This window comes from Geotrypetes seraphini, chromosome 8, assembly GCF_902459505.1.
Source record: "Geotrypetes seraphini chromosome 8, aGeoSer1.1, whole genome shotgun sequence".
NCBI classification, from domain to species: domain Eukaryota; kingdom Metazoa; phylum Chordata; class Amphibia; order Gymnophiona; family Dermophiidae; genus Geotrypetes; species Geotrypetes seraphini.
This window is the reverse complement of record NC_047091.1, coordinates 55,893,197-55,908,020: the sequence shown is the minus strand read 5'-3', so window position 1 is coordinate 55,908,020 and position 14,824 is coordinate 55,893,197. Positions and strand designations below refer to the sequence as shown.

At 44.3% G+C, this 14,824-nt stretch overlaps 2 protein-coding genes across 3 annotated transcripts in view; one reads left to right on the top strand and one right to left on the bottom strand.

The window, feature by feature from the left end:
- Positions 1-14,824, top strand: part of LOC117366083 (cytochrome P450 2F2-like) — a 124,802-nt gene that overhangs the window by 30,681 nt on the left and 79,297 nt on the right. The gene's annotated exons all lie outside the window — the stretch shown is intronic.
- Positions 1-14,824, bottom strand: part of LOC117366084 (cytochrome P450 2F3-like) — a 62,691-nt gene that overhangs the window by 42,282 nt on the left and 5,585 nt on the right. Inside the window, exons 1-3 of one of the 2 annotated variants that reach the window (XM_033957174.1) lie at positions 12,834-12,877; positions 3,786-3,990; positions 801-963 (exon numbers count right to left, since the gene is read on the bottom strand). In XM_033957174.1, the coding sequence (XP_033813065.1) occupies positions 801-963; positions 3,786-3,962 (340 nt within the window). In that variant the 5' untranslated portion in view covers positions 3,963-3,990; positions 12,834-12,877. Of the gene's footprint in view, positions 1-800; positions 964-3,785; positions 3,991-12,833; positions 12,878-14,824 lie in introns of those variants that run through there. The other variant, XM_033957173.1, reaches the window with a different exon arrangement.

The window sequence follows — 14,824 nt, the reverse complement described above, 5'->3', positions numbered from 1 at the left end:
ATGAATGGCTGTTCTTTGCGCACAAAGAACAAAACTGTGGAAACCCAATTTTCTTGACGCTTCTTTTATTATCCAGTTAATCCTTTAAAATACAATATCCACATTTGTCATGGAGGATCCAACACAGGCCGTGTTTTGGCAAAACACACCTTCATCAGGGATCCGACACTGAGTTAGCTCCTGCAGTGCTCAGGGTTTGTGCCTCTCTGGCGGGTTTTGGTTTGTCAAGACATTTATGTTATCCCACTTTGCATAAGGTTGTGTATTCATTTTCTTGGATCCCTGAGGAAGGCATGTTTTGTCGAAACAAGACCTGTGTTGGGTCCTCCATGACAAATGTGGACATTGTATTTTAAAGGATTAACTAGATAATAAAAGAAGCATCATGAACATTGGATTTCCACAGTTTCTTTCTTTTTGGGATATCTTTTTCTCCTGTGGAAATTTGGGTCTTCTCTTCTTGTTGTAACTGCTCTTCTGCTATGATCAGCTGCAAAGGAAATAGTTCTATAAAGCCATTTTGGAGCTCATTTTCAAAATAGAAAAATGTCTAATAAATGGCATAAAGTGGAAGATGGAATTTTTTTTCACAAAAACATCTCAGCTAGCAAGAAATAGACTGGAAATTCAATGCCGGGCGCTGGATACAATGCCAGTAATGAATATTTGATATCGTTGTAGACCGTGGTAGATCACTGGTGATCTCCTGCAGTCTGAATATGAGCCTGAATGAATGTAATGTAGTCTGAAGCAATGATTGAAGGGGGCTGTCTCTTGCTATTGAACAAGGTCTTACTTACCATGTCCTTTTGTGTAGCTCAGGAACACTGGATAGTCACCCCTGGCACCAAACTCCTCTCCTTGATCAACAAGGGCCTCTTTCACTGCCTTATAGCCACACAGCACTAAAGAAGGCTGGGGGCCACAATATATTGTGTATACAGGGCCATACTTTTCATGAAGCTGTGAAAGGATGCGAAGAAACAATCACAGTGATTCTCAACGGCAGAGGTTTAAGACAGAGTAGACATCATTCACTCTGACTGTTACATGTTGATTTGAGTGAAATTAACAGAAATAACATTCATAAAATAACTAAAAACATACAATAATCAAAATCTGTACAGTCAATAAACATTTTAAATCATTCAGTAAGAACAATTGTTCATGGTATTCTTTAAGTGATATGGGATTAAGGATCCCTACCAAACTAGTAGAGTATTCCAGATTATCTAGCAGTAGCTGAATAGTGTGACATTTCCGCTCCCCGAGACGGTCATGTCAGAGTGAAACCCCAGCCTAAATCCTGTGCCCGAGACCAGAGACTGACCAAGAATGATCAGGCAGGGGATACGGAATGCAGAGCTGCCTATCCTGAGCCATCTGAACCTGATCAGGAGCCAGAATACAAGTTAGCTCCACGGCCCAGTAAAAACCCCAGCTACATTAAGAGGTTTAATCAGGCTCCCAGAGGTATTCTGCCCAGCAACCTGGGGGGAACCCAAGAGCACGCAAGCTAGGCACACAAACACCTAGTACAGGGTGTGGCCCAAAGACTCTTAAGCAGCTCTCCAAGGCAGTAAGACAGGCTGCACACGAGGACCTGGCAGAGAAGGTTCTCCGGGCCAGGCAAAGGCCAGACCTCGCTCAGGAACCCATGGAGTGTGAGGATTCCATTACTCAGGAGCCAGCAGAGCAGTTGGGTAGTCCAGAAAATATGGACACGGATGAATGGACAATGCCTGAAGCTGACATCGAGGAAGCCATGGATATGAGCTTGGCAGCTTCACACTAAGTACTGCAGGTACGGAGGTGTATAATAATATAGTGGTGAAGATTGATGGAAAACTATTTTTGTTTGGGTGTGTAAAGCCAAGCTCAGAGCAGTGCTGCACCAGCTTGATTACGTTGCTACACTCCAGCTGTGCAAAAGCCCAGAGAAACTGAAGAAAGTTTTCTGGCTTGTGAAGCAGTTTCCCTGTTAGCAATCTAAGTTCCAAGGACTTACAGAATTGGGGTAGGAGCCCCGATGATCTGAGGGTTGGGATTCAGAGGGAGCTTGTTAAAGCTAAGTAATCAAAAAGGGGAACCAGCAATTCTGTGGCTCAACAGTGGGAAGGACTGGAAACTGATTATTGCTGGAATAACAAGAGCCTCCAGTAAGGCTTTATTTTTTTTTCTTTTCACGATTGAAGTTTGCTTTACAATGTGAAATGTAAGTGCCTGGTGAAGAAACCAGATTTTTGGATTGAAAGTCCAGGACTCAAGAGTATTCTTGAGGACTTCTTTTTGGGACTAGTGTTGTGTGCTCTTACTGAGACTGTGGTTCAGGGCAGGGTGGAGCCCTAGAACCTTGACTGTGAACTTACCTAACCTAAACACTGCTGTTCTTTCATTGAACTGTTTGAAAGATAAAAATCTGTTTTTTTTTTCTTTGGAGAAAAAGGAAGCTTATGCGCTAGTGCTTCTTTATATGATTTTTGGTTTTCTAATCATTGTGGTTTGGATACAAATTAAACTTTGGACATTGTTTTGATTTGACTTGGCTCGCTGTACTTTATTGTAGCGAAGCCCAAAGTATTGGGACGCCAGTGAGGTCTTCCACCTTGGGAGCCACGCCAGGGTCGTGCTGCCGCCTGTCGGTGGTCCTTCACAAGCTTCTAGAGACCCCGGCAGGTGACAAAAGTTAGAGAAACACAGATTATGACAGCAGATGGCCTATCCGATCTGTCTATCCATACCAACTACAAAGCTTTGCAAACCCTTCCATTTCCTTAGATATTCTCTGTGCTTGTCCCATGCTTTCATTTATTCAGATACACTTTGTATCTCCACCAGCTCTTCTGGGAGGTCATTTTACAGATCTACTACCCTTTCCATAAGAAAATACTTTCATAGATTACTCCTGAATCTATCTTCTTTCACATTCTTCCTTGTTCCTGAGATTTCTTTGAATTTAAAGAAGCACACTTCCTGTGCAGTTATGCCAGAGAAGTGTTTAAATGTGCCTATCATATCTTCCCTCGTCAGCTTTTCAAGGTATACATGTTGTTATCTTTAAGATTGCCCCCATATGCTTTACCAGGGAAGACTATTGACTATTTTATTCATCATCCTCTAGTCCAGCTCTATTCTGTTTATATCTTTTTGAAAGCTGGTGGGGTCTCTAGAATTGTACACAGTGCTCCCTCTTCCCCTCCCTTTCCCCTAGCCCACAGCAAGAAGCTTTTCCCAGAAGGCCCTTCCCTGCCCCTCCAGCTGACCAGGGAGGCTCCCCTGGGCCTACCTGTATCCCTGGTGGTCCACTGGGGTCACTGGGGGCAGGAACATCGCTCCCTTGCTCCTGCGCCTTGCAGCGCCTTTTCAAAATGGGTGAAGGGGGAGGGGGATCAAATTTTTAAAAACATTATGCGAGTGCCGGTCCCATACTCAGTCCAGCACCTGCATAGCAAAACAGCCTAAATTAAGTAACTCTGAATATCTCCATAGGAAGTGGGAAGCAATTTAAACGGACAGGAGCTTCTCCTGCCCACTTAAATCATTTAGAATACTGGGCTCTATAAACAACTAGATTTGCTTTTGGGAAGGAATACTGGAAAGTTAAGACATGCTAACTCCTTAATAAAAACCTCATACATGTATCTAAAGAATGAGCTCTATGTGATGTCTCCTTGAAAATCCAGATAGAGAAGAGTAAGGAAAGAAGGCATTCATTCACTGATGATTTCTTGGAAAGAAATAAGAATATAGACTGTGCAGAAGAGGAAGACCAAGCACAATCCTACCTTCATCAAGGACTTTACTATATCTTTTGTGCTCAGTTGCATCAAGTTACCAATAAATGGTAGTGGAATTGGACCGGGAGGGAGTTGACTTTTCTGTTTCAACATTTTCCAATAAATCAGAGCCAGGTAGGTAGTAATGAAAATGAACAGGATGATGAGGAGTGAACTGAAATCCATCTTGAGGAACACCACGCCACTGCAGTACCTGAAAGACCAACATTATTACAGCGGAGAGAACTCTGCAGCAAGAAAGAATAAGCATTCCATGCAAGATGGAGCAATAACAAAACTACCAGCACAAATTCTGCAGGTACATTTTAATTTGTATCTGTGCAATTTGCACCAATAATCAAAGCAGATTATTGTGTCCTGAAAAATAATCCACTGAGATTTGCACCTGCTTTCTCTCTGGGTAGTTCAATCTTTATATAATATATGGTAAAATTATAACACATCTAAGCAGTTTTCAAGGCAGAAAAACTAAAAACATGAAGGAAATAATGGATAGGCCAGGGGCGGCCAATTAATTTTCCCAGTTTTGGAGGGCCGGATCAACAAACTGAACTCAATTCTGCTTCATATTAATTTTATCTCTTTATAAAAAGCAGTAAATTGTATGATTTTGATTAGCTGCTACTGGTAGATGTTATGATTATGCTATGAATATGCGAAACAGGCATAGTAAAAACACCAACAGTTGTATTGCATGTTTGATGTTGAATTATTATATTTGATACCTAATTTGCCATTGATTTCATGCAGGCCAGTCAGGGACAGCCAAAGGGCAGGATGTGGCCTGGGGGTCGTACAATGCCCAGGTCTGGGATAGACAGTTGTGTTGTGGGGTGGGGGAGGGAGATGAGGGGAGGGGGAGGGGAAGGGAGAGGAAAACCAAAACAAATTACACAAACCCCAGATTCTATATAGGTTACCCAAAGTTGGATGCCCAAATTTACGGAGCCTAGATATGTACGCAAACTAATAACAGTCAATTGGGTGCTAACAATCAGTTATTAATGTTAATTGGAGTTGACTGGCATTTAATTGTCTCTAATTTGGAGTTCTGTGTGCATCTGCCTACATGCTTTTCTATAATTTGTGGCCATAATGGCTCATGCACAAACTAAAAGAGGGCATAGCCATAGGAGGGACACATGGCAGGGTACATAAGAACATAAGCAATGCCTCTGCTGGGTCAGACCTGAGGTCCATCTTGCCCAGCAGTCTGCTCACACGGCGGCCCAACAGGTCCAGGACCTGAGCAGTAATCCTCTATTTATACCCTTCTATTCCCTTTTCCAGCAGGAAATTGTCCAATCCTTTCTTAAATCCCAGTACTGTACTCTGCCTTATAATGTCCTCTGGAAGAGCATTCCAGGTGTCCACCACACGTTGGGTAAAGAAGAATTTCCTGGCATTTGTATTGAATCTGTCCCCTTTCAACTTTTCTGAATGCCCTCTTGTTCTTTTATTTTTTGAAAGTTTGAAGAATCTGTCCACCTCTACTCTCTCTATGCCCCTTATGATCTTATAAGTCTCTATCATATCCCCTCTAAGTCTCCTCTTCTCCAGGGAAAAGAGACCCAGTTTCTCCAATCTCTCAGCGTATGAAAGGTTTTCCATCCCTTTTATCAGACGTGTTGCTCTTCTCTGAACTTTCTTGAGTAACGCCATATCCGTCTTAAGGTATGGCGACCAAAACTGGATGCAGTATTCCAGGTGTGGGCGCACCATCGCCCGATATAGCGGCAGGATAACTTCTTTCATCCTGGTTGTAATACCCTTCTTGATTATACCTAGCATTCTATTCGCTCTCTTAGCAGCCGCTGCGCACTGTGCCGTCGGCTTCATTGACCTGTCCACCATTACCCCCAAGTCCCTCTCTTGGGTACTCTCATTCAATAACATCCCTCCTATCGTATAATTGTACCTCGGGTTTCTGCTTCCCACATGCAATACTTTACATTTCTCAACGTTGAACTTCATTTGCCATTTTGTCACCCATTCCCCTAGTTTGTTCAAGTCTCTTTGCAATTCCTCAGAGTCCTCTTTAGTCCGAGCTCCCCTAAATAGTTTGGTGTCATTTGCAAATTTTATTATCTCACACTTCGTCCCTGTTTCTAGATCATTTATGAATATATTAAATAGCAGCGGCCCGAGCACCGAGCCCTGTGGAACACCACTCGTGACCCTCCTCCAGTCCGAGTAGTGGCCCTTCACCCCTACCCTCTGTTTCCTACCCGCCAACCAGTTTCTGATCCATCTATGTACATCTCCGTAAACCCAAGAGTTCTTCAGTTTCCGGAGTAGTCATTCATGAGGCACCTTGTCAAAGGCTTTTTGGAAATCAAGGTATATGATGTCTATGGGGTCACCTCTGTCCATCTGTTTGTTAATTCCTTCGAAGAAGTGTAGTAAGTTAGTTAGGCACGATCTCCCCCTGCAGAAACCATGTTGACTAGTTATCAGAAGTTCGTTTCTTTCCAAGTGTTCATCGATGTTTTCTTTTATCAGTGCTTCCGCCATTTTTCCCGGAACTGAGGTCAGACTCACTGGTCTGTAGTTTCCCGAGTCACCTCTTGATCCCTTTTTAAAGATGGGCGTGACGTTGGCCGTCTTCCAATCCTCCGGGATCACGCCTGTCTTCAGGGATAGGTTGCATATTTGCTGCAGTAGTTCTGCTATCTCCTCCTTTAGTTCCTTCAGAACCCTTGGATGGATTCCGTCCGGACCTGGGGATTTGTCAATTTTTAGTTTATCTATCTGCCTGCGTACATCTTCAAGGCTCACTTCCATGAATGTTAATTTTTCTGCTTGATTTCCATTGAAGAATTGCTCAGGTTCCGGTATGTTGGTTGTGTCTTCGTTTGTAAATACAGACGAAAAGAACATGTTAAGTTTTTCAGCGATTTCTTTCTCCTCCTTCACAACTCCCTTTTTGTCTCCGTCGTCCAGTGGTCCCACCTCCTCCCTAGCCGGCTGTTTCCCTTTAACATATCTGAAGAACGGTTTGAAATTTCGAGCTTCCCTGGCTAACCTCTCTTCATACTCTCTTTTGGCTTTTCGAACCACACGGTGACACTTGCTGTGCTCTTTCCAGTTCCCTTCAGTTTTGTCCTTTTTCCATCTCCTGAATGAATTTTTCTTATTACTTATCGCTTCCTTCACTATTTTAGTCATCCATATCGGGTCCTTTATTCGACTCTTTTTGCTCCCCTTTCTGAATTTGGGGATGTACAGATTTTGCGCCTCGCTCACCGTGTCCTTGAAAAAAGACCAGGCATGTTCTACCATCCTCCATTTCTTGGAAGTGTTCCTAAGTTTCTTCCTTACCATTTTTATCATTGCTTCATAGTTTCCTTTTCTGAAGTTGAAAGTTGTTTCCATGGTTCTCTTTCCTTTTGGTATTCCTGCTTCAACCTTGAACTTGATCATGTTATGGTCACTGTTTCCCAATGGTCCCACTACTTCCACTTCCTTTGCAGGTCCCATTAACCCATTTAGGATTAGATCCAGAGTGGCATTTCCTCTTGTCGGTTCTCTAACAAGCTGCTCCATGAAGCAATCTTGTGTAGCCTCCAGGAATTCTGTTTCCCTAGCGCCTTTTGAGTTTCCAAGACTCTAGTCTATCCCGGGGTAGTTGAAGTCTCCCATAATAACTGTGTAACCGCTTTTGCATTCTTGTTTCATCTCGGCTTCCATTTCTTTATCAATATCTCCGGTTTGCCCAGGTGGACGATAGTATAGGCCCATTTTTATTTCATGTCCCTTTCTACCCAGTATTTTAACCCATAGCGATTAGCGATTCCAGCTTGTTGGTCGTCTCCGCTGTGTCTATTCTTGTCAACTGTATGGTTTATTTTATGTATAGGGCTATTCCACCTCCTTTCTGTCCTGACCTGTCCTGGCGATAGAGCTTATATCCCGGCAGTGCAGTATCCCATTTGCTTTCCTCATTCCACCATGTTTCAGAGATTCCAATGATGTCTAAATCTTCTACATTGGCCACGGCTTCTAGTTCCCCCATTTTGTTTCCTAGGCTCCTTGCATTAGTATACAGTGGAACCTTGGTTTACGAGCATAATTCGTTCCAGAAGCATGCTCGTAAACCAAATTGCTCGTATATCAAAGCAAGTTTCCCCCTAGGAAGTAAGGGAAACTACTTTGATTGGTTCCACCTCCTCCTCCCCCCCCACAAGGCTACCGGTGCTGCTCCATTCCCCCCCCTTGAGGAATCCGATGCTGTTCCAAACCCCTCCCCGCGATCCAGCTTCCCCCCCGCTCGCGTTGCCCCCCCTCCACTGCGATCCTACTTTCCCCCCTCCCGAGCAGTCAATGACACCCTTTACCCAACTTGGCACCAGTGCCGGTGCCCGAAGATCCTCCCTCTTCTGGCGCGGCTGGGCGGTGCGTCGGAGATCCTCCTTCTTTTGGGCTGGGCTGGACTGGCTTTGAGCATTTGCGCATGCTCAAAGCCTTCTGGTCTCGCTCTCTCTGAGATTTAGAGCGAGACCAGAAGGCTTTGAGAATGCGCAAATGCTCAAAGCCAGTCCAGCCCAGCCCAGACCAGAAGAAGGAGGATCTCCGACGCACCGCCCAGCCCAGCCCAGGCCGCGCCAGAAAAGGGAGGATCTTCGGGCACCGGCACTGGTGCCAAGTCGGGTAAAGGATGTCATTGACTGCTCGGGGGGGGGGGAAGTAGGATCACGGTGGAGGGGGGCAACACGAGCGGGGGGGGGAGATGCCGGATCGCGGGGGGGGGGGGGCACTCTTACTGCGAGGCAAGCTCGGTTTACGAGGCACCAAGTTTGTGAATGTTTTGCTCGTCTTGCAAAACACTCGCAAACTGGTGCACTCGTAAACCGAGGTACCACTGTATATGCAATTTAGATCCTGGCATTTAAGTGCCTTCATTTCCTTTCCCTGTGTTTTGGTCTTTAGTGTCTTCTCTTTTGGTACAATCCTTCTAACCTCTTCTTCTGGGTTAGTCGACTCCTGTAATTTGTCCCTTGTTTCTTCCCAGCCTTGCATCCCCTTAGTATCATCACGGGATACCTTCTTCCGAATCATCGACGCTAGGTCGGCTTTCTCCTTCCTCTTAGTTTAAAGCCTGTTCTATTCCTCTCTTGACATTGTTTGATAGAAGTCTTGTTCCCGCCGTGCTCAGGTGCAGTCCATCTCTCCTGTAGAGCTTGCTCTTGCCCCAGAACGTTGTCCAGTTCCTCACGAAGTGGAATCCTTCTTCCTCACACCATTTCCTCATCCACGCATTTATTGATTGTAGTTCCTCCTGCCTTTTCACATCTGCCCTCGGTACCGGTAGGATCTCTGAGAACGCTATCTTCTGGGTCCTCATCTTCAGCTTCCTTCCCAGAATCTTGAACTGTTCTATCAGCGTGCTTCTTCTGTAGTCTCTCCTGCTGACATCATTCGTCCCGATGTGGATCATTACTGCGGTAGGGGAGAGTCATTCCATATATTTAGGTGCAGTGTTATAGTATACCAGGGTTATGTGCCCAATTTATATGCCAGGATCTATACCAGGTTTCAGCTGGCATAACTCTCCTTATGGTCTGCCCATTGCTGCACTGAGATTTTTTCAAGTTCCAATTGTTTCTTCTTCAAAGCTTCTAGGTGAGATTCAACCACCAGGAACATACTGTTAATTTGGGTAAACTCATAAGAACATAAGAATAGCCTTAATGGGTCAGACCAATAGTCCATCAAGTCAAGTAGCCCATTCTCATGGTGGCCAATCCAGATCACTAGTATCTGGCCGAAACCCAAAGAGTAGCAACATTCCATGCTACCAATACAGGGCAAGCATAGGCTTCCCCCATGTCTTAATAATAGACTATGGACTTTTCCTCCAGGAAATTGTCCAAACCTTTCTTAAAACCAGCTACGCTATCCACCATTACCACAACCTCTGGCAACGCGTTCCAGAGCTTAACTATTCTCTGAGTGAAAAAATATTTCCTCCTATTGGTTTTAAAATTATTTCCCTGCAATTTCATCGAGTGTCCCCTAGTCTTTGTAATTTTTGACGGAGTGAAAAATTGATCCACTTGTACCTGTTCTACTCCACTCAGGATTTTGTAGACTTCAATCATATCTCCCTTCAGCCTTCTCTTTTCCAAGCTGAAGAGCCCTAACCTTTTTAGTCTTTCCTCATACAAGAAGAGTTCCATCCCGTTTATCATCTTGGTCGCTTTTTATATCTTTGATATCAGCTTTCCTGTCTGTCAACAGGGAGGAAATTTGTCAGAGTTACTCAGCCTCTTCGGCCATGTTGTCCACCTTGGTTTCTTCTTGGGCTACTTAGTAGATGAGGATGGATTGGGTTTTCAATGCTTGACATCTGAACTCATAGTACAAGTAGCTTCCAGCTTGCCCTGCTTGGTCTGAGGCATTATAAGAAGTAAGGTTGAGGCATTTCATTGAGTTTGAACAATGAAAAATTGATTATTGCACACATACTTTTGAGGGTTCCCCTTTTGGGTCAAGTTTATTAAAACCATACCTTTTCATAACAATTTTCCACAGAGGAAGCACTTATACTTCAGGACAACAGTCCCATTATATGAACTTCATGGATCATTACAACTGCATTCTGGGTTGTGAGGGACTTAGTCTCTGTTCCGCAGGGATCCCCGCTTTCCCCTCTGTTATATTTACTTGTCTTTTCTGGGCTCAAAACTAGCATCCTTGGGACTAAAAATATTTAGCTATGCAGATGATATTACTATCATCTTGCCATTCACTCTTTCCATTTCTTCCATCAGATATTTAAGATCATTGAAATATGGATGTCAGAATTCAAGCTGAAATTGAACCCAGATAAGACAAAATTTTTTGTTGAATCTCCAGGTCAGAATCCCACAGAAACATATTTTCTGTTAAATAGTACTACTTACCTTTTACAACCCACCATAAAGAACTTGGGCGTTATTCTAGATCACCACTTGACAATGCAGGATCAGGTAAACGCTTTGGTGCAGAAGCTTTTCTATACTGCATAGTATAAGAGCTTACTTCAAACTTTAAAAAACTACAAGAACAGGAGAGCATTCGGAAAAATTAAGAGGGGACGGATTCAGAACCAATGCTAGGAAGTTCTTCTTCACCCAAAGGGTGTTGGATACCAGGAATGCGCTTCCAGAGGGTGTGATAGGACAGAGTACGGTATTGGGGTTCAAGAAGGGATTAGATGTATTTTTTTTCTTATAAATCATATGGCCTGATTGAGAAGATCAATCAAGATCTTGAGCAGTTCCTGCCTTGTTTTGGTTTCAGTTTTGTCAGGCAACTGGATAAAGTTACTTCCCTGAGCCGAGTTTACTGACAAAAACCATACGAGCTAATTTACAGGAGAATCTCTTCTTTTTTTTTAATGATTTAGGGGGAAGTTATAAATATGGACTAATGTCAATCCCAGATATTAGCAACTAAGTCTCATTGCATAAAATGGGACTTGTACTCAGTGGCGTACCTAGGGTATGTGGCACCCGGGGCCCATCATTTTTTGACACCCCCCCCCCCCCCCATGTAAAAAAAATTTTTTTTTTTTTTTTTTTGCAATAACCATGAAATGGAATAAATGGTCAGAATAGAAACAGGCAGTGAAAATTTTCTTTTATTGAACCTCATATATGTAACCATTATTCCAAACATAACAAAACATAAATTATGTCTAAATTGTCATGACATTAGAAGTACATATGGAGTAGTTGCAGGCAGTGGTGTACTTAGGGTATGTGGCACCCAGGGCCCATCATTTTTTGACACCCCCCCCCCCATCTATATGAAAAATATGATTTTTAGTACCAATCTACATATCGCACCACAAGAGTGTACCTAGGAAAAGGCTGCATCTTAAACACTGCAGTGAGCACTAGAACACCAACACATACATTGTAAAACTAAACAAGCCAGATCCCGCACAGTCAATTGGTCCTGTAGTCAATGCCAACTGAAAACTATGTCTTTTTCATACACACAGAACAGAGATACACCCTCGCCCAAAATGGAATAATCACAAACTAAAAATAGAAATATGTAGACAAAAGTTAAACTGATCCGCCAAGAAACCAGACCCTGGATACAATGCAACACCACAAAAAACAGTAACACATGTCCTCTAATACAGTGCAAAATATAAAGACAGTAGATGTAAATTTGAAAAAACTGATACATAACAATCACCACTTTATAAATTAACAAATAAAAATAAAACAAATAATGAGATATAAAAAAATACAATTTTATTGGACTAATCCCCGTAAGCTCGGTCCCCATCCCCGCAAACCACCTGATTCCATCCACACAAGCCTTGAATTGTTTATATTAAAGTATAAAAAGAAACAATATTCTGTACAATTGTCAATTTATAAATCAGCGTCTTCTCCCCACTCTCTTCCCCATTTCCCTTCAGCATCCTCAGCCCACTCTCTCTCCACTTTCCTTCAGCGCACGCACATAAAAACAAGCAAGTAATTTTATATCATTTTCATTCTATTCATTCATAGAAATTAAAGTCTAGATAATGCCAGTCACATAACAAAACATGATTTTACAAAAATAATTCCCTGCAGTCAAGCCTGCAAGGATTATTAGATGTCTTTCAGCAGTTCCCCTCCCTCCCTCCCCCTTACCTTTGTGGCCAAGTCAAAATGATCTACCAACAATAAAATTTTAAAAACACAAAGCACGCTGTACGCAGAGAAAATGTTAATTATCATTTATATTCCGCGGGTTTTCAAAGAGGTCAAGGCAGATGACTTTATGCAATGTCACCTCAGTAACAACTATACAAAAATAGACAAATATTCCCCCTCCCTTTTTACTAAACTGCGATAGCGGTTTTTAGCGTAGGGAGCTGCGCTGAATGCCCCACGCTGCTCTCGACGCTCATAGGCTCCCTGCGCTAAAAAACTCTATTGCGGTTTAGTAAAAGGGGGCCATAGTGCAAAATATAGACAGCAGATATAAATTTTCAAAACGGACACATTTTGATCACTAAGTTGAAAATAAAATAATTTTTCCTACTTTTTTGTCTGGTGATTTCATGAGTCTCTGGTCCTTCTTCTGATCCTTCTTCTTTCTCTCTCCCCTGGCTCCCCTCTTTATTTCTGCCTTTCTTTCTCTCTCCTCCTGGCCCCCCTCTTTCTTTCTGCCTTTCTTTCTCTCCCCCTTGACCCCCCTCTTTATTTCTGCCTTTCTTTCTCTCCCCTTGGTCCCCCTCTTTCTTTCTGCCTTTCTTTCTCTCTCCCCTGGCCCTCCTCTTTCTTTCTGCCTTTCTTTCTCTCCCCCTTGCCCCCCTCTTTATTTCTGCCTTTCTTTCTCTCCCCTTGGTCCCCCTCTTTATTTCTGCCTTTCTTTCTCTCTCCCCCTGGCCCCCCCTCTTTATTTTTTCCTTTCTTTCTCTCTCCCCCTAGCCTGCACAAAGCCATCGTGCCGATTTCTCCACTTCCACGATTCTTTCCCTACCCTCACCCCCAAGCCAGCAGCCGATTTTCTCCCTGCTCCTTCCCCGATGTCCTGATGTCCTGAACTTCATCGGGCAGCAGCAGCATTCACAATTCACTGATGTTGCCCGCTTCAGGCCTTCCTCTCTGTCGGGTCCTGTCTTCATGAAAACTGGAAGTAGGCAGGACCCGGCAGAGAACAAGGCCTGAAGCCGGCAACAGCAGCGAATTGTAAACGCTGCTGCTGCCCGAAGAAGGTAATGGAGCACCGAGGCAGTCCGCTTCTCCCCCCCTCCCAGCCGAACCCCCGCTGACCCTCCTATCTCCCCCCCCCCCGTGAACCTTTCCGACCTTCCCAGCGAGAGCAGCAAACCTCCTTCGCGGCTTTCTCCTCCCTCTGCCGCGTTACTGATGACGTCATCAGTGATGCGGCAGAGGGAGGATAAAGCCGACGCTACTGGAGGGAGGTTTGCTGCTTTCGCTGGGAGGGTCGGAAAGGTTCACTTGGGGGAGAGAGATAGGATGGTCAGCGGGGTTTCGGCTGGGAGGGGGGAGAAGCGGTCTGCCTTGGTGCTCCAAGGCCTGGCGCCATTACCTTTTTCGATAATGGCGCCGATGCTGCTTTCGCTGGGAGGGTAGGAGCGCGATAGGGACCGGGCCAGCTGTGCACCCCCCCCCTAAGGCGGCACCCGGGATGGACCTCCCCCTCGCCCCCCTTGGTACGCTACTGCCTTGGGGAAACAGCCTGCAACAAAATCGCGCGATGCCAGAGATCTTTGCCTGCTTCGGCTGTTTCCTCCGCCGCGGTCCCGCCCCTCCTCTGACATCAGAGGAGGGGCAGGACCGTGGCGGAGGAAACAGTCGAAGCAGGCAAAGATCTCTGGCATCGCGATCTTGCTGCAGGCTGTTTCCAGACGCGACACCCGGCGCAGGGGGGGGTAACTGGACCGGACCGGGAGCACCCCCTCAGGGCTTGGTACCCGGGGCGGACCTCCCCCCCCCCCCCCCCCCCTTGGTACGCCACTGCTTGTACTTAAATAGCATGAGTTAGTGGTAAAATAATGTGATTTAACAGTAACTCACATTGATAACTTCCCTCCTTAGGGCAAAGAGTCTCTGTCTCTGATAGGAGCTGATATTGTGATGTCATAATACCTTATTCTACCAATACCCAAGAGCCAACCTCATCAGGGATATCACAATGGCTTGACTATCTTATACTTGTCTCATTTTTATTACATATAGCACTGATTTCAATTTCTAGAGAGATTTCTTTTTTTTTTTTTTAACAAGGGATGAAATTATTAATGTGGGCTCCTATTAAGATGTGTTATTGCACTGTTAAGCCCAGTTATTACTAATTAGACCTCACTGCATAAAATGAGACCAGTGCTAAAATAGTGCAAGTTACTGGTAAAATGATATGTCTTAGTTCACATTGATAACTACGGTATGTCCCTTAGAATGAATATGATGCATTTTTTTTTTCTTGGCTGCTTCAGGTCCTGAGATCCCCATGGTAGATCACTCAGCCTGGCTTTGCCAGAAAATCTGGTCTCAAGTATACGGTCA